Genomic DNA, 27,586 nt, shown 5'->3' with positions numbered 1-27,586 from the left:
GATAACCAAAGACACACTCTAAAGATAGCATAAATGTCAACATGACAAATTCAGAGTAGGTATCCACAGAAACACTGTATGGATGGCATTAAATATCTGCAAGAAAAAATCATTAGAATGTGATTTAAATCCTATGATAATCTTTCAACCGAGAAAAAAAAGATCCTAAATCAAAGATTTTCAAACTGCAACACAACAAAGGGAAGAATGATATAAATGTAAAAGGTACAGTTTAAGATGTGGTTCAGGAAAATCACCATTTGCCTAATAAACAATTAGCATACAACAAATCAAAGGCTGGTACTGCATGACCAAATGTTTAGGCACCAGAGCTACAACCACAAAGTTCCAGGACTTCAGACAGCCACGACTTCCCCCCTGGAATGCCAGAAGAATGCTGGGTTTATGTTTCCATAACCCACCAAATACTGACATGAATTACAGGATCTTTAACGTGCACATTTAATATTTTGCATGCGTATACACAAGATGGGGGTCAGGCACTAAAAGGTTTGCACATATGTTGACCTGGACGGCTGGAAAAATCTGAACTCTTAACCAACAGGTGTGCTGGAACTGAGGAACAAACACAGGAAATTCAGGTGAGAATCCAGTGCTCCTGCCATTCAACCACCTCATCTGTTGCTCACCCACTTCAGTTCAAGAACTAATTCCCCAAGTGAAGACTGTGAATAATCAGAAGAAAATGTTCCTACAGAAGATGATTTTTTGTAACTATGGTAATCATAAAAGAACACTATTCAACTGCTTAAAAACAGCAACTACTTTTCAAACTGCTACTAAAGTATGATTATCTGATTCACTTTCTGAATTTAAAATGTAAGTTAAACAAAAACAAAAACAAACAAAAAATCCCATACAGGCTGACTTCACTGGATTACATAGTTGTCACTCAAAAACACAAGATCTAGCTGTCAATCAAAAACACAAGAATACAAAGTTGTCACTCAAAAAACAGTCTGGATTTTTTTTTCACAACACACAAACTGAAGAAAAGCTAGTTTCACCCCCACTCTGATACAGAACCTTTTACAAAGTCTCAGCCTGTTGAATAAATACATAGAATAAAATAAATCTTAAATATTTTTCAAGTATAAGATGGAAAACTTCACGTAAAAAAGGTTTTCAAACCGATTCTTAATCTATGTATGAACAACATGCTTTCAAAACAGAAAAAAAAACCCAAATCCAATGCTACAAGTATGTGCAAATTGTATATATGTCATTTGGTTTACACAGAAAGCTGTGTGTCTGATTTCATACACAACAATACTTGCTGCAGATAGCATGGGCATCCATCTCTCATTTCCCACAACTCACCATTCAACCCCCTCCCGTCCGCTTCTACCTTTAAATGTCAACATTCAAATGTGAAAATTTATACTTTAACAAAATGTCAATAATCACCGGTACATGTTACAGGCCATTAAACAAAATTCCTCCTCCTCCACAAAGCAGGCTACACTGCCCAGTTTATCCCTCCTCCTCCTCCTCCTCCACAAAGCAGGCTACACTGCCCAGTTTATCCCTCCTCCTCCTCCTCCTCCACAAAGCAGGCTACACTGCCCAGTTTATCCCTCCTCCTCCTCCTCCTCCACAAAGCAGGCTACACTGCCCAGTTTATCCCTCCTCCTCCTCCTCCACAAAGCAGGCTACACTGCCCAGTTTATCCCTCCTCCTCCTCCTCCTCCACAAAGTAGGCTACACTGCCCAGTTTATCCCTCCTCCTCCTCCTCCTCCACAAAGTAGGCTACACTGCCCAGTTTATCCCTTCTCCTCCTCCTCCTCCACAAAGCAGGCTACACTGCCCAGTTTATCCCTCCTCCTCCTCCTCCTCCACAAAGCAGGCTACACTGCCCAGTTTATCCCTCCTCCTCCTCCTCCACAAAGCAGGCTACACTGCCCAGTTTATCCCTCCTCCTCCTCCACAAAGCAGGCTACACTGCCCAGTTTATCCCTTCTCCTCCTCCTCCACAAAGTAGGCTACACTGCCCAGTTTTCCAGGGTAGAGACTTGCCTTCTCCTGCAGTAAGATTGTTCCATGTGGAGCTAGTCACAGAGGTCATCCCAGGTGAGTGGTGCCCTTAAATCAGGTCATCCAGAGCAAAGTTGTCTAGGTTGGCTTGCTCCGACCAGGCAGCATACCTGGCACCATCCATCTCGGAAGCCAGTGTGTTGCTCTGAAGCAGCCTATGATTGGTTCCGCCGATGTTTGCCTTGCATTCCGGACACCGTGACTCCTGCATGGCTCCGCCGCAATCTCCAATGGCATAGATATGGCCTGCACATAGATCATCATTGATGCAGTTCAGGGATACAAGTCACATAGATATGGCCTGCACATTGATCATCACTGATACAGTTCAGGGATGCAAGTCACATAGATATGACCTGCACATTGATCATCAATGATACAGTTCAGGGATACAAGTCACATAGATACGACCTGCACATAGATCATCAATGATACAGTTCAGGGATACAAGTCACATAGATATGACCTGCACATAGATCATCACTGATGCAGTTCAGGGATACAAGTCACATAGATATGGCCTGCAAATAGATCTTCACTGATGCAGTTCAGGGATACAAGTCACATAGATATGACCTGCACATAGATCATCAATGATGCAGTTCAGGGATACAAGTCACATAGATATGGCCTGCAAATTGATCTTCACTGATGCAGTTCAGGGATACAAGTCACATAGATATGGCCTGCACATAGATCATCACTGATGCAGTTCAGGGATACAAGTCACATAGATATGACCTGCACATAGATCATCATTGATGCAGTTCAGGGATACAAGTCACATAAACATGGCCTGCACATTGATCATCATTGATGCAGTTCAGGGATGCAAGTCACATAGACATGGCCTGCTAATAGATCATCATTGATACGGTTCAGGGATACTGTTCACAAATTACATGCTGAGACTGGTAATATCGATTATCATGGAACATTTGGGTGTTATGATGTGTGGGATTGTTCTTAAATATTCAGAGACATGTTTCCTGTTCATGAGCACGCTCATGTCCAGTGGCAAGGGCAAGGAGGAGGTTCACAAAGAAATGGACAATTGTATGTGCTAACAATGAAAAGAAAACATGACTCCTTACCAGCTAATGAAGGAATCAAAACAGGACTCCTTACCAGCTGATGATGAAATCAAATCACAACCCCATACCAGCCAAGCAATCAAATTGAAAACGTCCTACCTACATGCTAACATTGACATTAAAAGGTAATTCCAAGCTGAATGTGGTTATAAGATGTGATATGAAAGAAAGCATGTTTTTTGTTTTTGCACTACATATATGACAGTCAGTCAAGTCCAACTATGACCATCAGAACAGAGGCTGTTCCAACTATCTGGGCTAGATTTTGATCATAGTGGAGAGTCTCTTTTGTATTTGTATTTGTATTTGTATTTCTTTTTATCACAACAGATTTCTCTGTGTGAAATTCGGGCTGCTCTGCCCAAGGAGAGCGCGTCACTACACTACAGCTCACCCTTTTTTTTTTCCGGTGTGCAGTTTTATTTGTTTTTCCTATCAAAGTGATTTCCTACAGAATTTTGCCAGGAACAACCCTTTTGTTGCCATGGGTTCTTTTACGTGCGCTAAATGCATGCTGCGCACGGGACCTCGGTTTATCATCTCATCCGAATGACTAGCGTCCAGACCACCACTCAAGGTCTAGTGGAGGGGGAGAAAATTTCGGCAGCTGAGACGTGATTCGAACCAGCGCGCTCAGATTCTCTCGCTTCCTGGGCAGACACGTTACCTCTAGGGCATCACTCCACATTGTCCAAGTTACATCCCCACTTTCTCAGTCAAAAGGGCTTTAGGACAGTCAGCGTTGGGATGGTTCCAGAAGGCCAACTAGCCCCCAGTCTGCAGCACTCAGAGACAATGCAATATTGCCTCCTAGTTTGAGAGTGACAGTCCTTCACAAAACACCAAGCGGTGTATGAATTCCCATTACAGTACAGAAACCACTAATCATACAGCTCTCATTTTGCTAGTTAGCCCAACTGTACGCTTATGTCAGTCTCTGATAGAAGCTGGGTGTTGAGTGAAAAGTGCTGTGTACCACTTGGACATTTGAACCAGTGGAACGTTGAGTGAAAATGCTACGTACCACTGGAGCACTTGAACCAGTGGAGTGGTGAGTGAAAATGCTACGTACCATTGGGACACTTGAACCAGTCGAGCACTGAGTGAAAAGTGCTACGTACCACTGGGACACTTGAACCAGTGGAGTGATAAGTGAAAAGTGCTATGTACCATTGGGACACTTGAACCAGTGGAGTGATAAGTGAAAAGTGCTACGTACCACTGGGACACTTGAACCAGTGGAGTGATAAGCGAAAAGTGCTACGTACCATTGGGACACTTAAACCAGTGGAGCATTGAGTGAAAAGTGCTACGTACCACTGGGACACTTGAACCAGTGTAGTGATAAGTGAAAAGTGCTACGTACCATTGGGACACTTGAACCAGTGGAGCATTGAGTGAAAAGCGCTACGTACCATTGCGACACTTGAACCAGTGGAGCACTGAGTGAAAAGTGCTATGTACCATTGGGACACTTGAACCAGTGGAGCACTGAGTGAAAAGTGCTACGTACCACTGGGACACTTGAACCAGTGGAGTGATAAGCGAAAAGTGCTATGTACCATTGGGACACTTAAACCAGTGGAGCATTGAGTGAAAAGTGCTACGTACCATTGGGACACTTGAACCAGTGGAGTGATAAGTGTAAAGTGCTACGTACCATTGGGACACTTGAACCAGTGGAGCATCAAGCGAAAAGTGCTACGTACCATTGGGACACTTGAACCAGTGGAGCATTGAGTGAAAAGTACTATGTACCATTTGGACACTTGAACCAGTGGAGAATTGAGTGAAAAGCGCTACGTACCACTGGGACACTTGAACCAGTGGAGCACTGAGTGAAAAGTGCTATGTACCATTGGGACACTTGAACCAGTGGAGCATTGAGTGAAAAGCGCTACGTACCATTGGGACACTTGAACCAGTGGAGCACTGAGTGAAAAGTGCTATGTACCATTGGGACACTTGAACCAGTGGAGCATTGAGTGAAAAGTGCTACGTACCATTGGGACACTTGAACCAGTGGAGCATTGAGTGAAAAGTACTATGTACCACTGGGACACTTGAACCAGTGTAGTGATAAGTGAAAAGTGCTACGTACCATTGGGACACTTGAACCAGTGGAACATTGAGTGAAAAGTGCTACGTACCACTGGGACACTTGAACCAGTGAAACATTGAGTGAAATGTGCTACATAACATGAGCAAAAAGTGCTACGTACCATTGGGACACTTGAACCAGTGAAGCACTGAGTGAAAAGTGCTACGTACCATTGGGACACTTGAACCAGTGGAGCACTGAGTGAAAAGTGCTACGTACCTTTGGGACACTTGAACCAGTGGAGCACTGAGTGAAAAGTGCTACGTACCTTTGGGACACTTGAACCAGTGGAGCATTGAGTGAAAAGCGCTACGTACCTTTGGGACACTTGAACCAGTGGAGCATTGATTGAAAAGCGCTACGTACCTTTGGGACACTTGAACCAGTGGAGTGATAAGTGAAAAGTGCTACGTACCATTGGGACACTTGAACCAGTGGAGCATTGAGTGAAAAGCACTACGTACCTTTGGGACACTTGAACCAGTGGAGCATTGAGTGGAAAGTGCTAGGTACCATTGGGACACTCGAACCCGTGGAGTGATAAGTGAAAAGTGCTACATACCATTGGGACACTTGAACCAGTGGAGCACTGAGTGAAAAGTGCTACGTACCACTGGGAAACTTGAACCAGTGGACCATTGAGTGAAAAGTGCTAGGTACCATTGGGACACTTGAACCAGTGGACCATTGAGTGAAAAGTGCTACGTACCATTGGGACACTTGAACCAGTGGAGTGATAAGTGAAAAGTGCTACGTACCATTGGGACACTTGAACCAGTGAAGCACTGAGTGAAAAGTGCTACGTACCATTGGGACACTTGAACCAGTGGAGTGATAAGTGAAAAGTGCTACGTACCATTGGGACACTTGAACCAGTGAAGCACTGAGTGAAAAGTGCTACGTGCCATTGGGACACTTGAACCAGTGGAGTGATAAGCGAAAAGTGCTACGTACCATTGGGACACTTGAACCAGTGGAGTGATAAGTGAAAAGTGCTACGTACCATTGGGACACTTGAACCAGTGGAGCACTGAGTGTAAAGTGCTACGTACCATTGGGACACTTGAACCAGTGGAGTGATAAGTGAAAAGTGCTACGTACCATTGGGACACTTGAACCAGTGAAGCACTGAGTGAAAAGTGCTACGTACCATTGGGACACTTGAACCAGTGGAGTGATAAGCGAAAAGTGCTATGTACCATTGGGACACTTGAACCAGTGAAGCACTGAGTGAAAAGTGCTACGTACCATTGGGACACTTGAACCAGTGGAGTGATAAGTGAAAAGTGCTACATACCTTTGGGACACTTGAACCAGTGGAGCACTGAGTGAAAAGTGCTATGTACCACTGGGACACTTGAACCAGTGGAGTGATAAGTGAAAAGTGCTACGTACCATTGGGACACTTGAACCAGTGGCCCTGGCTGAGTGCCATGGCCTTGAGAACCATGTCCTTCTCCTCAGTACTGATGCCCAGCCCAGACTTTGGAACCAGCTTTTCCAGCTTCTTCAGCAGACTGGTCACCACTTCCTGATTTTTTGGGGTGTACAGGTTACCGTTCTGGAAGAAGACATACATGCATGTCCATTCTGAACAGTCTTTCAGTTCAGTGTGTGTTTGTGTGTGTGTGTGTGTTTGTGGGGTGCAGGACGGTGCATATGTGGGTGTGTGGGGTTTGGGTGAGTGTCTTGTTTTTGTTGGGTTTTTTTTTTTTTTTTTATGTGAACATGGCTGAAGACAAAGCCATAGAACTGTGATGAACATATGTATGTGTGAGGAAACCAAAGTGCCAGTGAAACAGCATGGGAGCATGGACTCCTATACAATGATGGTTGGTTTTTTTGGGGAGGGTTGTTTTTGGGTTTTTTCTCAGACATTTTACTTGTCATCTCTTTGTCTTTTGTGTCAGTGTCTTTTGTCACATTCTCTCTTTCTCTCTCTCCCTCACTCTTTCTCTGTCTCTCTCTCACACACACTAATGTACTTTGCACACACACATACACACATACACATGCCAATGCTCAAAATGCACACATATACACACTGACACATATACATGTATTTCAAAAAGTGATGAACGATCATTTCTGGCCCCAAAAAGAATGTTTAGTGAATGAAACATAAAAATGGTGGATTCAGAAAGTTACTAAACAAGTTGGTGCCCCATACATACATGTACACATACACACAGAAGACCTGTCCCTGGCCGAGTCTTGAAAGAACATCAAGTCTGATACATTCAGAAATGCATATACATGCTGGCAGTAAAGAAAAAAGAAAAAAGACCACCACCAGGCTTTGGTAACATGATCTTCCTTGGGAGAGCGGCCTAGACTTCATACACAAAATCCACATGTGAAAATACTTCATAACATAAAATATGACACAAACAATACACACAAAGGTATAATCTGAGTCATCAGTATTTGCATGGCTGACATCCAAACTATGTACTGAAGCAATGTCTAAAATGATGTTGTTTGTTTTTTGTGTGTGTTTTTTTATATTAAAACACACACACACGCACGCGCGCGCGCACACACACACACACACACACACACACACACATTTCCTTTTGTAACTGACCTTCATGAACTGAACGGCGCTTGCCAGAAGTTTGGTCTCTTTCTCAGGAACAGAGTACCTGCCCTGAACCTCCTTGAAGCTGAGCAGAGCCAGCCAGTGCCTCAGCCTCAGGACCTCAGTCTGGGCGTCCTCCCTCTCCTGGTCCCCAAACACCAGGCGAGGGGTACAGATCCACTCCTCAAACTGTCTGATCCCCTCCAGAAGAGAGACCCCGTGAAGTTTCTTCATCGCCTTGTCCCTCAGTTTCTTCGTCTCGTCCAGCAGTTTCATGGCGTTCTCCACGGCCACCAGCCCCCCCAGTGTCGACTGGTCTTCCGTCTCCATCATTTCCACCCTCAGCAGTCGGTAGTAAGGATCCAGTTCAGATATTATTGTCTGTTTCAGGGTGACCAGTGTGGCTTCTCGCTTGTGTTCGTCTCCCAGCATTTGGCGCTGTGGACAGGTCAAGAATGAATCTAGTCTGTCACTGGCACTTTTGCTGTTGAAGGTTTCGTTTTGTTCAAGCAGTTTTATGACTGAACGTAATGTGTGCGCTGTGGAGGAAGACGATGTGTGCCCATGAGACAGTTCAATGGCAGTTTGTACTGAGTTAACCTCATGATATATACATACATCATGAAAAATGTGTCACAATTTGCCCCGTGACATTTTTTTTGTTCATCAGTGTCATTTCAGGATTTTTCACACTTCTGTTTCAAAGTTGATGTGTCCCAGTAGCCACCAGTCAGAAACCTTGATATGCTTACTTTAATTATCCATGAGAAGCAAGAGCCAATCACGTTCTGTATGATAATTTCTGGATGTTATTGTCAATACCCCATTCATGATGCTTTCAAAACAGAGGATGACAAACCACAACCTTACCATAATTGCTTGAAACTGCAGAGTGTTACAACAAAACAATTAAGATCTTGCTGGGTGGTTTGCTTGACGTGACTGAAAGTTAGAATGATTTTTTACAGAGAGGAAAAGGGGTGGGGACAGGCGAGAAAACGGCTGAGACTAACCTGTAGGTGGTGACTTGTCCTATGAAGAGAGTATCCCGACATTTCGGGCCCTAGGCCCTTCTTCATGGGGAGAAAAATAGAGAATGGAGAAGAAAAGAGAGGGCAAAACCAAGACAGAGGTAAAACTAAGAACTGTGAGGAGTAATCAGAGAGAAAAAAAGAAAAGAAAAAAAGAACAGAGAAAAAGGTGAGCAATATTTACAAAGGAAAAGAAGGGGGGATGGTTAAACACTGGAGGGGGGGGGGGTGTTGGAGGTGGAAAAAGAGGGTTGTGGTTCGCCAAAAGATGAAAAGGTGAAAGAATATGTGTGCTGGTCAGTGTGTGTGTGTGCCTGTGTGTGTGAAGGGAGAGAAGAAAACGGAGGGGGGGGGGGGAGAGGGAGTGAGAGACAGGGAGGGAGGGAGACAGAGTGGTGGAGAGGGAGGGGGAGGAGAGAAAAGTGGGGGAGAGAGGAAGGGGGGAGGGAGAGAGAGAGAATGAGTGTGTGTGTGTCTGAAGGTAGGGGTGGGGACAGCTGAAGAGCTAGATATGGCCAGCAAAGGTGAGAAAGTGGAACATGATGCCGAGTATAGCTCTGTGGTTGACCTACAGCAGACCTCAAATACAAACCATCCACTTGTCCAGGGCAGGGAGGGAGAGAGAGAGTGATGAAGGGGGTGAACAGTTTTGTGCAAGTAGTGAATGACATGTACAGCATGGTTTTAGAAAAGCATGCCTGCATTATCAAACAGCAGGTGAAGTTATGAACAGTGCTCACTCCCTATGCACTGTGGCCAACAGGGTCACTGTTAACCTCTTTGGTACTGTGTGATGGTGAACACAGAGTAAGCAGGCATGGCTTAAGGAGGAGCTGCAATGGAAGGACACGATCAGCTTCGGATCCACTCCACTTATGCATACCCAGATTCAAACTCTCGACTGTTGGCTGCCGTTCTTTCTCTGTCTCTGGACCTTGCAATTGGAATGAACTTCCTCTCTCGCTTCGTCAAGTCTCCACTCTCAGCTCTTTCAAGTCCGGCCTTAAAACCCACCTCTTCCCAAAATAGCCTCCCTTCCCTGCCTCTTCCTTGTCTTTAGTTTCTCCAGTTTTAGAGTTATGCGTGCGTGAGAATGACTGGTGCGAAAGCGCTTAGATTTGTCTCTGCACAAGATTCAGCGCTATATAAGTACCATTATTATTATTATTAAGGACATGCAGATATACAATCATTGTGTTAAATAAACTTCAAACTATCAGAATTTGATAGCCTGTTCATTTTCCTTCCAGAAGAGTATGTGTTTTGTGTACTTTCTTGCAGTAGTTGGCATGATATAATTTTTTTTTGTGTGTTAATTATTACCCTCAGTTACCCCAAACCGCTTGGCAAATAGGAACAACAAATCAAAATAATGCCTGGCACAAAAGAGGTTAATCTTTAGAGACTTCATTTGAACCATCTTGATCTGTGGGGCCTGGGCACATTTGTTTGTCCTTGACAGCTGGGCCTTTGTGTCTGTGAGACTGCAAATTGTTGCATGTCCATTGTGTATCGAAATGTATGTGCAAGTGGGTGTGCTTGCATGTTTGTGTGTGAGCATTTGCACACTTGTGTCGGTGTGTGTGCCAAAGTGAGGGTGAGCTGAGTAAGACCTATTTTTGTTCTTGCCTTTATATATATATATATATATATATATATATATATCCCTTCACAACATTTTAATGTATTTACTTTCTTGTCTATTATCATCTTATCATTTATTCTTTATTAGTGTTTTACACAAATCCAGGACAGGCTCTCAAGACGCCTCAGGTCTGTGCACAGGTCAGGTACCTGCTGCCTTACGCAAATGTGGTGCAAGGGACATGGATCTGTCCCCTCACTCTGACACCTCCTGGACACTGGAACTGATCCAGACTTTGAATGTCACTGTAGCAGGGTGGAGATACTTTAATCTGACATCTCTTGACACCATTTTGGTCACACAGCTCCATCAGGATGGTCTATATATTCAGCCAGTCTCCCACCTTGATGGTCTCTGTGTTCAGGGAGTCTCCTTCTCTGATGGTCTCAATGTCCTGACAGTCTCTCCTACCTTGATGGTCTTAATGTCCTGACAGTCTCTCCTACCTTGATGGTCTGAATGTCCTGACAGTCTCTCCTACCTTGATGGTCTGTGTCCTGACAGTCTCTCCTACCTTGATGGTCTCAATGTCCTGACAGTCTCTCCTACCTTGATGGTCTTAATGTCCTGACAGTCTCTCCTACCTTGATGGTCTCAATGTCCTGACAGTCCCTCCTACCTTGATGGTCTGTGTCCTGACAGTCTCTCCTACCTTGATAGTCTGAGTCCTGACAGTCTCTCCTACCTTGATGGTCTGTGTCCTGACAGTCTCTCCTACCTTGATGGTCTCAATGTCCTGACAGTCTCTCCTACCTTGATGGTCTGTGTCCTGACAGTCTCTCCTACCTTGATGGTCTGTGTCCTGACAGTCTCTCCTACTTTGATGGTCTCAATGTCCTGACAGTCTCTCCTACCTTGATGGTCTCAATGTTCTGACAGTCTCTAATACCTTGATGGTCTCAATGTCCTGACAGTCTCTCCTACCTTGATGGTCTGTGTCCTGACAGTCTCTCCTACCTTGATGGTCTCAATGTCCTGACAGTCTCTCCTACCTTGATGGTCTCAATGTTCTGACAGTCTCTCCTACCTTGATGGTCTCAATGTTCTGACAGTCTCTCCTACCTTGATGGTCTCAATGTCCTGACAGTCTCTCCTACCTTGATGGTCTCAATGTCATGGAGCTGGGTCTTGATGATAGACCCATAGCGCAGGTGACGTCTGATGGGGGTTTTACAGAGGGGACAGGCCTTCAGCTGAACACTGTCCTCCTGCTGGTCAGTGGTGGTGGTCATCCACTGGTCCAGACCCGACACCTCCAGCATGTGGCCACAGTCCTCCAGCTCTACAAACCTGGGGGAGAGAGAGACATCATAGTTTCAGGTGTTTTTGTTTTTGTGCAACAACCCTTCTGAGAAAAAAGCCAAATGTAAGTAATGAGACTTATATCTTTCACCCTTCCACCTTCCTTCCACCAATACATACGAATACAGACATATACACATTCTCTCTCACTCACATACCCTCTCTGTCTCAAACACACACACACACACACACACACACACAAACACACACACACTCACACACACACACACACACACACACACACACAATCACACACACAAACACACAATATTACACACACACATGACTTTCTACCTCCCCACCACACCCCTCTCCTCCTTGCCCTGATGTACCTGGCATCCGGATCGTCCTCAGTTCCAAAGAAGATCTCGGTGACCTTGTCCTGGTCACAGACCCTGCACAGCTTGGGGCACGGCTCACCACACAGGCCGATGCAGGGGTGCTCACATGCCAGTCGCTTGGGGCACGGCTCAGTGCACCTCACCCGGTCACATGGCTCACTGCACAGCTTCTTGCACCTGGAAGGAAACAGAACAAAAAGTCAAAACAAACAAAAAGAAAAAAAAAAACAGAAAAAAGAGAAGGCTCTTCTTCATCTTCGTCTTCTTCTTTGTTTGTAGACTGCTACTCCCACATTCACTCGTATGTCCATGAGTGGGCTTTTATGTGTATGACTGTTTATACCCCGCCATGTAGGCAGCCATACTCCATTTTGGGGAGGGGAGTGCATACTGGGTATGTTCTTGTTTCCATAACCCACCTAACGCTGACATGGATTACATGATTTTTAATGTGCATATTTGATCTTCTGCTTGCGTAAACACATGAAGGGGGTTCAGGCACAAGCATGTCTGCACATATGTTTGACCTAGGAGATCTGAAAAATCTCCACCCTTTACCCACCAGTCTCAGTTACTGAGATTTGAACCCAGGACCCTCAGACTGAATGTCAATCGCTTCAACCACTCTGCTATTGCACCCGTCAAATCAAGTTTCAAGATTTCATATATCTGCTTTCATGTAATTTCTGGAACTACTGTGCCTCAGTAGAATTCCTTTAACCCTTTCGCTGCCAGAAGAATAAGATTTAAGTGAAATCTATTTGCCAGGGTTTTTTCACAAAAAACGGGTATAAATTTTCCAAAAATTCTGTGCTCTTTGTTATTGGAGAAAGACCCATAAAAGTATATATTTTCTGAAAGGTAAATGAATAAAGAATACAAAACACATGCTATTTTCCCATTTTATATAGTTTTAGTGACATGTTGTTGTTTTGAAATCAGTGTTTTGTTTTTTGTCACATTTTCAACTTGTTCATTACAAACATTAGTCAGGTAATTTGCACAAAAACATCATATTTTCTGGACAAATGGATATCTGCAAACACAAAATCATACTAGAACAACCACAATATATATATATATATTTTTTAAGAAATAGATACACAATACATTGTGACTTCTCCAAGTGATAAGATGGATGTGAGGCCACGCCCCCTCAGTCTCCACCCCCCCCCCCCTCCTCCTCACCCCTCTCACACGGTCACTTGATTCAGTTCTCATCAGACCGCGTTGGCTGCGTGCCAAGAATATCGCTCTGCTGCTAATTCGGTCATCTGTCGTCTGCTAACAGCTGTACAGCTGACATCACTCACTGACAGTTTCATCTTGGCCACTCTCTTGATTGCTCCCTTTATTTTCTATCAGATCGTCCTATAAATGTTCATCTCTATCTTCTCCTTCGAATTTACGCTTCAGTTCTTTCTGAGCATCAGCTAAAGAAAGAAATCATTTTTGATTTAGTTCGTCACGATCGCATGTCTTGAGCACGGCGTCAGTCCGACATTTTGTTGAGCGAGCGAGGAGAGAAGTCAGGCAAACACTTGGACAGTGACCCAACCAAAACGTTCAAATAAAGGACTGCTTCATGACGTAGATGGGGTTTCTAGCTATGAATAGAATCTAGAGAGATTCCCCAGGCTAAAGCTACCACTATTTTTGCCAAGGAAGTGAATGCAAACCAGGGAAAAGTCGGAATATTTCGATGACGAGTTATCTCGTCATGCAGGCAGCGAAGCATACATGCTTGCCATGACGAGTTATCTCGTCATGCAGGCAGCCTAGGGGTTAAAGCAAATATACCCCTTCAAGGTTTCTCTGCTTTTCTGCTGATGATAGAATCTTCTGCATTCCCAAATTCGACACAGAGAAACAGGACAAGGAAGCTAACAGCTCTTCAGCTATACAAACCTGGAATTCACAACCTTCTTCAGTCCATCAAAGTCCCTCACTCACATTCTTAAAATCAAATTTAAATACATTCCTTTTCAAGTTATCTCAGCATAATCAAGGCACCCCATTCCAAATCTGCATTCTATGATTCACAACTATTTCTTTCACGTGTGTGTGTGTGTGTGTGTGTGTGTGAGTGTGTGTGTGTGCGTGTGTGTGTTTGTGCATGCATATGAGTGTGTGTGTGTGTGTTTCTCTGTGTGTATGTGTTTGCGTGTGTATATGTGTGCAAGTGTGTGTATGTATGTCTGTGTGTTCTGGTGTGCTTTGTCTCTGACTGACATGTTATTTTGTAAAACGCTTGAAGCAGTAGGAAAGTGCTATATATACACATTACCATCATCATTATCATCATTATGACTTTTCAAGACAAGATGTACCTGTAGTGGGGGCAGCGCCACACACACGGCTCCATGCAAGGCACGCACAGCTTCCCACACGTCTTCTGGCAAGCACTGTGAGTACATCTGTTCTCACACCTGTCCACATCATCAATTACCGTTCAAAGACACACCTGTCCACATAACCAATCACCGTTCAAAGCCACCCCTGTTCTCACACCTGTCCACATAACCAGTCATTGTTCAAAGGCACACCTGTTCTCACACCTGTCCACATCTCCAATCAACGTTCAAAGCCACACCTGTCCACATTACCAATCACTGTTCAAAGACACACCTGTTCTCACTCCTGTCCGCATCTCCAATCAACGTTCAAAGCCAAAACCTGTCCACATCTCAAATCAATGTTCAAAGACACACCTGTTCTCACACCTGTCCACATAACCAATCACCGTTCACAGGCACACCTGTTTTTTCACCTGTTCACATAACCAATCACCATTCAAAGACACACCTGTTCTCACATCTGTCCACATGACAAATTACTGATCAGAGGCATGACCATGATTAAGCAAATGTTACATGTCTGTGTAAGAGTGTGTGTGTGTGTGTGTGTGTGTGTGTGTGTGTGTGTGTAACTGAAACCTGATTGAATGACACAGGATAAGCACCCAATGGCAGCTGTCAGTCGGCTCTACCCAGGAAGGTTGCCTGATGTGTACCTGACTCTGTGTTTGTAAAGCGCTTAAAGCTAGGTCTCTGACCAAGGATAGGCACTAAAAAAGTTTCCATCCATTATACACGAAAACTGTTACATGTATGTCTGAGTGTGTATGTGTGCATGCCTGAAATCTGACTGAATGACACAGGAAATGAATGATGAGCACCCAGTGGCAGCCGTCAGTCTGCTCTACCCAGGTAGGCAGTCTGCTGTGCAAATGACTCCGTGTTTGTAAAACGCTTAGAGCTTAGTCTCTGACCAAGAATAAGCGCTATATAAGTATCCATATCAATCAATCAATCCAACCATCCATCCATTTGTCCTCTGGAAACACAAATGGGCATGGAACAGGGCAGTTCTACAAGGCAGCTTGTCTTGCTCTCACCATGACTGCCTATTTCTCATAAGATGTGTGTATCAAGATATACAGTGTGTGCATGAGCGTTCACACTCGTGTGTGAGCATGCATGCATGTGTGGTTGTACACAGTTTGCTAAACATGGCCTACGTTCTTATTCTTACTTCATTTCAATTGTTTCCCTTCATGTAGGGCCTGTCTTTTATATCATCATATTTCAATGTGTTTGTTTATTTTCTATAATCGAATTATTTTATTTTATGCTGTTTATGTTTCTGTAAAAAAAAATATTTAAAAAAAAAATGCACAGCATACTGCCAGGTGATGCGAGGTCCTAAATGAAAAACATGTTATTACACACCCATCCTGCGAAACAGGACCGACATGAAAAACATGCTATTACACACCCATCCTGTGAAACTGGACCGACATGAAAAACATGCTATTACACACCCATCCTGCGAAACAGGACCGACATGAAAAACATGTTATTACACACCCATCCTGCGAAACAGGACCGACATGAAAAACATGTTATTACACACCCATCCTGTGAAACTGGACCGACATGAAAAACATGTTATTACACACCCATCCTGTGAAACTGGACCAACATGAAAAACATGCTATTACACACCCATCCTGTGAAACAGGACCGACATGACAAACATGTTATTACACATCCATCCTGCGAAACAGGACTAACATGACAAACATGTTATTACACACCCATCCTGTGAAACAGGACCGACATGACAAACATGTTATTGCACACCCATCCTGGGAAACAGGACAAACATGTTATTGCACACCCATCCTGTGAAACAGGACAAACATGTTATTGCACACCCATCCTGTGAAACAGGACCGACATGACAAACATGTTATTACACACCCATCCTTTGAAACAGGCCCAACATGACAAAAAAGTTATTACACATCCATCTTGTGAAACAGGACCAACATGACAGACATGTTATCACACACCCATCCTGTGAAACAGGACCAACATGACAAACATGTTATTACACACCCATCCTTTGAAACAGGCCCAACATGACAAAAAAGTTATTACTCACCCATCCTGTGAAACAGGACCAAGGTGACAAACATTGTTGTTGTTTACCCAGTAGTCATCTGGTGTAAAACTACAGTGCAAGAAATTCTGATCTCTCTCTCTCTCTCTCTCTCTCTCTCTCTCTCACGCACACACACACACACACACACACACACTAACACACACTAACACACACACACTAACACACACACACACACACACACTAACACACACACACACACTAACACACACTAACACACACACACACATTGACATACACACACACTGACATACACACACAAACTAACACACACACACACACACACACACACACACACACACACACACACACACACACACTGACATACACACACACTAACACACACACACACACACACACACACACACACACTGACATACACACACACTAACACACACACACACACACACTAACATATACACACACACACACATACACACACACTCACGGTTTGTCACAGGGTGGACAGTTCGAACAGGTATCCCCGCACTCATGTCCGCACACCAACACTCTGGTACAGCCACGTGTACAACGCTTGTGCAAGCGTCCTCCATAGCAGCCAGCACAGGTGCCCACACACCTGAATAACAAGACCAGGTGTCAGCAGCACCAACGACAGGCACAATAGCCGAATGGTTATAAAGCGTTGGACTTTCAATCTGAGGGTCCCAGGTTCGAATCATGGTGACGGCGCCTGGTGGGTAAAGGGTGGAGATTTTTATAATCTCCCAGGTCAACATATGTGCAGACCTGCTAGTGCCTGAACCCCCTTCGTGTGTATATGCAAGCAGATCAAAATACGCACATTAAAGATCCTGTAATCCATGTCAGCGTTCGGTGGGTTATGGAAACAAGAACATACCCAGCATGCACACCCCCGAAAACGGAGTATGGCTGCCTACATGGCGGGGTAAAAACGGTCATACACGTAAAAGCCCACTCGTGTGCATACGAGTGAACGCAGAAGAAGAAGAAGAAGCACCAACAGCAGAAGTAACAGCAGCGGTAGCTGTAGCAAAATTTAATGCATGCACCAAAACACCTTCATTTTTTTTTTTTTTTTTTATTATTATTTATTTATTTATTTATGTACGCTTATAGTTGACTTCATCACGTTTCTGCGGTATGAGGAGACAGTGGATTGTGCACCTATCCTCTGCCTGTTATCCTACTCTACCCCTTCTTCCTTCTTCTCCTGCCCCGTACAACCCCTACCCCCACCACTACTACCCTCTTTTAACATACATATTATTAGTAGTGGTATTAGTTATTTTTTTATGTATTTATCTATTATTTATTCACCCTTTTTTTCCCCCTCAAGGCCTGACTAAGCGTGTTGGGTTACGCTGCTGGTCAGGCATCTGCTTGACAGATATGGTGTAGCGTATATGGATTTGTCCGAACGCAGTGACACCTCCTTCAGCTACTGTAACTGAAACTGAAACTTCATGCATGATTAATATCATTAATATGTCCATTAATATGTCCATTGAGATTTTCTTTTTTTTTAATACTTTCTTTCCCCCTGCAATGAAGGCTTATTTGTCCAGGAAGCACATGCATCCAAATTCCACACAATCGCAAAAATGAATATTGAAAGAATAACAATAACAACAAATAAAAATAATCAGTTTCCATCAAAAACCAATTGAAGCAAATTTACTTCAAAGAGTATACAGGAACACTTACAAGATCACTTCACAGAAGTTATGCTGTTCATTTGTTGCAAGGGATTTTTTTTATAATTTGCATTTTGTGCATGGAGATTGTATCTCAGCCCCCAAACCCCAGCCCCAGAACCAGACCAGAGGTGAAGGAAACTGTGAGGTGTACGCACCGCTACATGCATGTCAGTGCTTACAGTCACACAGGCTTGTATATTTGTTTACCGTCTTCTGTTCACACGCATACACACACACACACACACACACACACACACATATCTGGCACAAGAGATAGAGGAAATACCAAGAAGAATTAAGTGAAGCTGAAGTGAAAAAAAGGAAAGATTTCTTTATGAACATACAGATGAAACAGCTGGATAGACAGACAGAAGGACAGACAGAGATAATGAAAGACAGAGGGACAGACAGAGATAATGAAAGACAGAGGGACAGACAGAGAGAGGAACTGACAAAGATTTGGATAGACAGAGGGACAGACAGAGAGAAGGACTGACAGAGATATGGATAGACAGAGGGACAGACAGAGAGAAGGACAGACAGAGATATGGATAGACAGAGGGACAGACAGAGAGAAGGACTGACAGAGATATGGACAGACAGAGGGACAGACAGAGAGAAGGACTGACAGAGATATGGATAGACAGAGGGACAGACAGAGAGAAGGACAGACAGAGATATGGATAGACAGAGGGACAGACAGAGAGAGGAACTGACAAAGATTTGGATAGACAGAGGGACAGACAGAGAGAAGGACTGACAGAGATATGGACAGACAGAGAGACAGACAGAAGGACTGACAGAGATGTGGATAGACAGAGGGACAGACAGAGAAAAGTACAGACAGAGATATGGATAGACAGAGAGACAGACAGAAGGACTGACAGAGGGACAGACAGAGATAATGAAAGACAGAGGGACAGACAGAGAGAGATATGGATAGACAGAGGGACAGACAGAGAGAGGAACTGACAGAGGGACAGACAGAGAGAAGGACTGACAGAGGGACAGACAGAGAGAAGGACTGACAGAGGGACAGACAGAGAGAAGGACTGACAGAGGGACAGACAGAGAGAGGAACTGACAGAGGGACAGACAGAGAGAAGGACTGACAGAGGGACAGACAGAGATAGGAACTGACAGAGGGACAGACAGAGAGAAGGACTGACAGAGGGACAGACAGAGAGAAGGACTGACAGAGGGACAGACAGAGAGAGGAACTGACAGAGGGACAGACAGAGAGAGGAACTGACAGAGGGACAGACAGAGAGAAGGACTGACAGAGGGACAGACAGAGAGAAGGACTGACAGAGATATGGACAGACAGAGGGACAGACAGACAGAAGGACTGACAGAAAGACAGACAAAGGGACAGACCAACTGGCCAAAGGACAGAAAGAAGGACAGCCAGACAGAATGGCAGACAGACAGACAGGCAGACAGACAGGCAGAATAGCAGACAGAAGGGCAGACAAAGGGACAGAATGACAGACAGGACAGAGGTACATGCAGAGAGGACAGGACAAACAGAATGACACACAGACAGAAGGACAGACAGACAAACGAACAGAGGTGTAGATAAAAGACAGACAGAGAGACAGACAGGGTCAGACTGACAGAGGGACAGACTGACAGAAAGGCAGACAGAAAGTCAGACAGACAGACAGAGAAACAGTCAGACAGGACATACAGAGGTGTAGAAGGACAGACAGACAGACAGAGGCACAGACATACGGATGTCCACATTTGAGCAGCTTGTCACACTTCTGGGCGCAGACTGCTGAGTGCCTGTCAGCACACTGGATCTGTGTCTTGTGTCCACACAACAGCTTCACCTCTACCTTCTCGTAACACCTGTGCCGCATCCCGCACCTGGAAGCAGCCTTGAAGTGGCAGCGTCACAAGTAACACAGCAGACTAACAGTAGCAGGAGTAAGGTGGCAGAATGGTTCAAACATTTATGTGCCGATACAGTGTCTGTGAGGACCTGGGTTTGATTCCCGCTATTGCCCTTTCTTCCAAGTTTGACTGGAGAATCAAACTGAGCGTTTAATCATCCTGACGAGACGCTAAAAGAGGTGTGGTGTGCAGGATGCATTTGGCGCACTGAAAAAGAACCAATGGCAACGAGAGTTGTCCTCAGGCAGAAAGAAATAAACTCTGATGTGTATACAAATAACATATAAGCACACATGGGCTGAACAAGCGTGTTGGGTCATGCTGCTTGTTGGGAATATGTTTAGCAGATGTGGTACAGTGTATGTGGATTTTGTCCAAACCCAGTTACACCTCCTTGACAAAATAAAACTGAAACTTAACAGTAGCAGTGGCAGGACCTGGTGTTATAGCAACAGTGGCAATGGTGGTGGTCGTGGGCTGGTAGGAGTAACAGCGGCCACAGCAGCAGTAGAGATATCCAATCCCTTCACTGCTAAACCTTGGTGAAATGATATCAATGCAGCCTCAGTTTGAAAGGTTGTTACCACTGTTTTCATGTTCTTATCAGTGCCATTCATTTTGCTCAACAAAACCAATGCAATCCCAGGAGGAAAAAGTTCAAATATGAAGACAAAATTCTTAAACAAAAAAGGTTATTGTCCAATAGTCTTTTACAGCAACTGAGTCAGTGAATTCATGTCCACTGTGTCTAGCCTTCCCCAAGCGCAGTGAGGTACCCATTCACACCCTGGTGGAGGCAGGAAAATTGCCTGTCTCAAGGACACAGCACCATGCCGGAACATCACCTTAACCCCTGATCACTGGTGAACACTGGATATGAATTCCACTGCCTAACCCATTCTGTCACAGGGCCTGAATTTACAGGCTGCATAAATTCTGCAGTCTGACAAAAAGTGCAGGGGTGAACACACATTCACAGGACAAGCAAACCGTACTCTCCAAAATTCACAGGTGTGGAGAAAAATCATCCGACCTGTGAACTGTTCGCAGCACCAGCTATAGAAGCACCCCTGACATTAAAAACAACAGTGGCAAAACCAGTGGCAGCATTGCTGGCAGCAACGGCTGCAGTAGTTTGCAGCAGCAGCAGCAACAAGAGCAGCAGCCACAGTGGTAACACCAGAACCAACAGCAGCAGCAATAATGGTGACAGCAGAGGCAACAACAGCAGTAGTTATAGAGGTAGAAGCACTCAGTGGTGCTGGCAATAATGATGGCAACAGAAGCTGTGTACTATAGTGTCTGACACATTACACAGAGAACAATTCCAACAATTAACCAATAATTTATCCTTAATACATTAGTATCATGTCCAAACTAACAGAGGACATCTAAACTCTGCTGAAAAAAAGAAAACAAAACTATGAGAGAAGTAAGACTTTGTGAATTTCAGTGAAAAAAATATTCGCTTGACTTCAAAAAATGGAAGTCTTGCATACAAACAATGACAACTGCTTTAATGAAAAAAATATGTATTAAACATTTCTTCTCCTACTACCAAGTCCATGAAACACCTGGAAACCTGTATCTTTGGCATCACAGGGGAAAAGATGAAATTTCAGTATGCACTCTGATATCTGATGTGAATAAGTCTATGCTCAGTCATGGGCAGCTTCAACATAAAATCGTATCAATTTAGTTGGGGAGGGGGGGGGGGGATGTGAATGTAGAAAAGGAATTAAAACCGTTTACCCCTCACGGAGCTGCCATTCAGCAACAGCTGTAACTTTTTGAAAAGTTTCTGAGAAATTAATGTCTGTTAGTCTGTTTCTCTGTGTCTTTCATCTTTTAACTCAGGCTTCTCATCACTTGCTTCAGTAATTAAAAAGCAAGTATTTGCTGCAGTCTATTTTTGGATCATGGACAGACAGTGTCTGTTATAGGGCGACAGTAGTTTGCTGCAGTCTATTTTTGGATCATGGACAGACAGTGTCTGTTATAGGGTGACAGTAGTTTGTTGCAGTCTATTTTTGGATCATGGACAGACAGTGTCTGTTATAGGGCGACAGTAGTTTGCTGCAGTCTATTTTTGGATCATGGACAGACAAGTGTCTGTTACAGGGCGACAGTAGTTTGCTGCAGTCTATTTTTGGATCATGGACAGTGTCTGCTATAGGGCGACAGTAGTTTGCTGCAGTCTATTTTTGGATCAAGGACAGACAGTGTCTGTTATAGGGCGACAGTAGTTTGCTGCAGTCTAATTTTGGATCATGGACAGTGTCTGCTATAGGGCGACAGTAGTTTGCTGCAGTCTATTTTTGGATCATGGACAGACAGTGTCTGTTATAGGGCGACAGTAGTTTGCTGCAGTCTAATTTTGGATCATGGACAGTGTCTGCTATAGGGCGACAGTAGTTTGCTGCAGTCTATTTTTGGATCATGGACAGACAGTGTCTGTTATAGGGCGACAGTAGTTTGCTGCAATCTATTTTTGGATCACGGACAGACAGTGTCTGTTATAGGGCGACAGTAGTTTGCTGCAGTCTATTTTTGGATCATGGACAGACAGTGTCTGTTATAGGGCGACAGTAGTTTGCTGCAGTCTATTTTTGGATCATGGACAGACAGTGTCTGTTATAGGGCGACAGTAGTTTGCTGCAATCTATTTTTGGATCACGGACAGACAGTGTCTGTTATAGGGCGACAGTAGTTTGCTGCAGTCTATTTTTGTATCACGGACAGACAGTGTCTGTATAGGGCGACAGTAGTTTGCTGCAGTCTATTTTTGGATCACGGACAGACAGTGTCTGTTATAGGGCGACAGTAGTTTGCTGCAGTCTATTTTTGGATCATGGACAGACAAGTGTCTGTCATAGGGCGACAGTAGGCTTTCGAGGTCAGATCAGTGCGCTGGGTTTTTGCAAAGATCAGACATCTGCCTTTTTTCTTTCTGTTTTTTTTTTTCTCAGCAGATATGGTGTAGAGTACGTGGATGGATCAGTTCACACACTTTGACACCTGCATGAAACTGGAACTGAACTGAAAACAGACAACAGAGTATGCAGAGTTGCACTTTGAGAACTGAAACAAAAGGTATCACTCCCCGTCATTACCCCATCCATGCTTCCACTCACACATCGATCCACCCACCCACCCACCCACCCAACCTGTCCTTCCCACCCTGTTCTTACTTGTCGCCACACTTGTGGCCGCACTCCAGCACAGCGTCACACTTCTCCTGGCACTTGAAGTCCATGGGTTCCTGGCTACACATCATCCACTGCATGTGGCCGCACAGGGGCATCTTCTTCTGCACCCGTTCCTGGCACTCCCCGCACTTCTGGTGACACAGCTTCTGGCACCGGTGACCGTAGGCACAGTTCAGCCTCCGCTCACACTTTTTCACACACGTGTAGTTGGCATGGTCCTTGGGGGGTGGGAACATATTAAAAATAATAATAATCAGCCTCCTCTCACACTTTTTGACACAGGTGTAATTGGCATATTCCATGGGGGTGGGGCGGGGGGAGGGAGGGCATGGGGGGGGGGGATAGAAAATGATCAGCCTCCTCTAACACTTCTTCACCCAGGTGTAACTGTCGTGGTCACAGTTCAGTGCATTATGTCAGGGTTCATTTGCCTGTCAATACATGTCAACAGTGCAGCTCATGACTCGTGTTGCACACGTTCTCACTCATGTACGTTTATGTGTATTTGACTGTGCTTTCATATCTGTGAAACTGCTTGTTTGGTGCATATCTGTTATGCATATGTGTGTGTATGTGTGAATGTGCGTCTCCTTTTTTTTTTTTTTTACATTTATTTGCTTATTTATCATCATTGTTGTCTTTTTTTATTTATTTATTTTTTAATTTATTTATCTATTTATTTATCTTATTTTTATTTTTATTATTTGTTTATTTACCTATATTTTAATTATATTATGATTATTTAGTTAGTTAGTTATTTAGTTATTAATTATTTATTTTATTTTATTTTATTGATTTGTTCTCAAGGCCTGACAAAGCGCTTTGGGTTATGCTGCTGGTCAGGCATCTGCTTGGCAGATGTGCCGTAGCGTATATGGATTTGTCTGAACACAGTGACGCCTCCTTGAGCTACTGGATTTTTTTTGTTTTTTGTTGTTTTTTTCTCAAGGCCTGACTAAGCGCGTTGGGTTACGCTGCTGGTCAGGCATCTGCTTGGCAGATGTGGTGTAGCGTATATGGTTTGTCCGAACGCAGTGACGCCTCCTTGAGCTACTGAAACTGAAACTGAGCTACTGAAACTGAAAATGAAACTCACTCCCTTGCATTCTTTAGGCTCCCAAAACAAGAAGCTAAAAAAAAAAGACTGATCATCAGCAACTGTTGTTCTTTTGTCTTTTATCTGTATGTCTCTCTCTACCCCCCAACACCCACTCACAATACTAATGTTGCTGAAACATTTTCAAAGTGAGATGACAGAGGATTCTTCTTCTCCTTCAGCTGCCCTTCCAGAGGTCTGGACAGTGCTGAAGGCTGTGTTTGCTCCACAAGAAAGGATTTCTGGTTTGGATCCTTCATTGCTGATGATGTATTCCAAGTGAGTGAACCACTGAACAGTTCCCAATCTGTCCACTGACAGATACAGCATCAGTGACTGTGGCTGTCGCCATCAGCTTAGTCTTTTACAGACAATTACCTGAACCTATTTCTGCCCCCACCCCCTTCCCTACAACTTTCCTGTTTAGCATAAAAATAAACAGTCGATAAAAATGAGTACCTTGTCATACGGGTGACACAGTCTGGTGCACACATGCCCACAGTCCAGACGGGCTTTGCAAGGCTTCATGCAGCCTCCTTCCGGTGCCCTGTCAAAATCTTTGGGCGTCCTGATGACCAGGCCCTCATCACGAGGGTGGTTCTGACAATACAGGTTCAGGGTCTCTCCAAGCTGTCCTTTAGCTTTCAGTTTGGTGGTGATGGTCAGCCACAGGTCGTTGTCAGCACTCAGCTGGTCAAAGTTGGCGATGACGTACAGACCCATCTGCAGCAGAAACAGGTCTGTCAGGCCACACTGAGGCTGAGTTCAGTTCACAAACTAATGTTTTTCTGTTGTCGTTCTTCTTTTTTTTCTTTTTTTTTTTTTTTTCCAATTTCCATCAAAATCAGCGAAGCATTATATGGTAGTATTTACTTCAAAGAGTATACATAAACACTGACAAGATCACTTCACAAAAGTTATATTGTTCATCTGTTGCAAGGTATTTTTATATTTTGCATATCCCCTCCCCCCACCCCCACCCCACCCCACACACATACAGTAATACAACCACGTAATCCATACACCACCTCATCCCCCTCCCCTCCCCCAACACACCACTACACATGAACAGTTTATGCATATAAACACTCTTTGGGAACCGGAAGTGAAAATATCTTCCATGATACAAGGTAAAATAAAAAAAGGAGCACAACTGTGGGCAATAGTCTGATAACCACCTTCTTCTTCTTCTTCTGCGTTCGTGGGCTTCAACTCCCACGTTCACTCATATACGCGAGTGGGTTTTTTACGTGTATGACCGTTTTTACCCCACCATGTAGGCAGCCATACTCCGCTTTCGGGGGTGTGCATGCTGGGTATGTTCTTGTTTCCATAACCCACTGAACGCTGACATGGATTACAGGATCTTTAACGTGCGTATTTGATCTTATGCTTGCGTATACACACGAAGGGGGTTCAGGCACTGGCAGGTCTGCACATATGTTGACCTGGGAGATCGTAAAAATCTCCACCCTTTACCCACCAGGTGCCGTCACCGTGATTCGAACCCGGGACCCTCAGATCGAAAGTCCAACGCTTTAACCATTCGGCTATGGCGCCCGTCAAGATAACCACCAATTTATGAGCACCTTCTTCCCTTTCCCTATTCTCTCATCAATATTTTTTTCTGTTTTTTTTCTTTGAAAAAAAAAAAAATTCACCCTGCAAAAGCAAAGTCACACATAATTTCTGTACAATAAATTATAAAATATCCACTGCTCTTCATAAAACAAATGTTTATTTATGTCTGTGGATTAATTTAGTCCTCAAGTCTGAATCAACCTTTTCACTTCAGTGACTTTACTTAGTCCTTATTTTGTAAAGAATCGATAATTCCTTTCCGCCCTCAATTCTCAATCTAATTCTTATTAATACAGTACACACACACACACACACACACACACATCATACACACACACACACACACACGTGTGTGCTCTGTCCAGAGATGCCAGCCCCTGTCAAGTGTTTACAGGAACAATCAGGAAATTTGGTTGGAACATTCTGAATATGGTTGGAACACTCAGACTCCGAGCCACATCAGCAAACGTATATTTTATCTACAAGGCATACAAACACTTGGGCCTACCTGCAACACAGTGAAACTGCAACAATTAAGCTGACTAGTCCACTCAATGCTGATTCAATGTAAACACACACGCAATTAGCTGAGCATCATCACGAGAGACCAAGGTTAGTAGTGACTGCCCTGGCCTCATGATTGATAAGTGTAGAGCATCTGGGTAATGTTACGACAGGAAAGCATGTAACCATGCTATGTAGTCGAAAATGAACTTGTCTGAACTATTCTGACATTGTCATGACGTAGGAACAAACGAACGTAACAAGATACGGCAAAATTGTAACAGTTGGCATCTCTGTGTCTCATGTCCCCATCCCACACTCCCACACTACACACACACACACACACACACACATAAAAGAAGATATTCTTCAATCACCACAAAAAGAGAGCAGAAAGAGAAGTTCCGACAATTTCATTCATCCTCAGAACAGACCCAAAGACGGACAGGGAGACACACACAATTTCCAGAACTTAACCTTGGCCCGGGACAGAGCCACGCACACACGGTTCTCCGTCTTCAGGAAACCAATCCTGCCCTCCTCGTTGCTTCGGACAAGGGAGAGAAGTATGATGTCATTCTCCTCGCCCTGGAAGTTGTCCACCACTGTCACACGCACGCCGTCAAACAGGCTGTTCTTGGGCATCTGCCTCCTCAGCTGGTACAGCTGTCCTGTGGGGAACATCATCATCATCCTCGTCATCATCAGCAGCATCAACACCATTTTAAAGAGAACAGACAAGGACAAGGTGAAGAAGGTGGAAACATCATCATCATCCTCGTCATCATCAGCAGCATCAACACCATTTTAAAGAGAACAGACAAGGACAAGGTGAAGAAGGTGGTGAAGAAGGCAAACAAGGTGGAAGAGAAGAAGATGGGAAAAGGAAAAAAAAATAAGAGAGAAGAAAACGGAGGAGGAGAGGGAGCAGAAGGAGAGGAGGAGTAGGAGGAGGAGAGAAGGAAAACAGAAAAAAAAAAAAATCAGAACAAAAACT

General features: G+C 44.1%; 1 protein-coding gene across 1 annotated transcript in view; it reads right to left on the bottom strand.

Annotated features, from left to right (window-relative positions):
• Window positions 1–1,827: 1,827 nt before the first annotated feature.
• The window catches only part of LOC143289184 (NFX1-type zinc finger-containing protein 1-like), a 51,955-nt gene continuing 26,196 nt past the window's right edge, over window positions 1,828–27,586 (bottom strand). Inside the window, exons 14-24 of the mRNA XM_076598110.1 lie at window positions 27,067–27,260; window positions 24,964–25,227; window positions 23,391–23,626; window positions 20,035–20,172; window positions 17,067–17,198; window positions 14,482–14,580; window positions 12,143–12,328; window positions 11,606–11,798; window positions 7,839–8,270; window positions 6,647–6,812; window positions 1,828–2,302 (exon numbers count right to left, since the gene is read on the bottom strand). Coding sequence (XP_076454225.1) covers window positions 2,106–2,302; window positions 6,647–6,812; window positions 7,839–8,270; window positions 11,606–11,798; window positions 12,143–12,328; window positions 14,482–14,580; window positions 17,067–17,198; window positions 20,035–20,172; window positions 23,391–23,626; window positions 24,964–25,227; window positions 27,067–27,260 — 2,237 coding nt within the window. The 3' untranslated portion in view covers window positions 1,828–2,105. The remainder of the gene's footprint in view (window positions 2,303–6,646; window positions 6,813–7,838; window positions 8,271–11,605; window positions 11,799–12,142; window positions 12,329–14,481; window positions 14,581–17,066; window positions 17,199–20,034; window positions 20,173–23,390; window positions 23,627–24,963; window positions 25,228–27,066; window positions 27,261–27,586) is intronic.

This window comes from Babylonia areolata, chromosome 13 (genome assembly GCF_041734735.1).
Source record: "Babylonia areolata isolate BAREFJ2019XMU chromosome 13, ASM4173473v1, whole genome shotgun sequence".
Classification (NCBI taxonomy): domain Eukaryota; kingdom Metazoa; phylum Mollusca; class Gastropoda; order Neogastropoda; family Buccinidae; genus Babylonia; species Babylonia areolata.
This window is presented reverse-complemented; position numbering and strand designations above follow the sequence as displayed.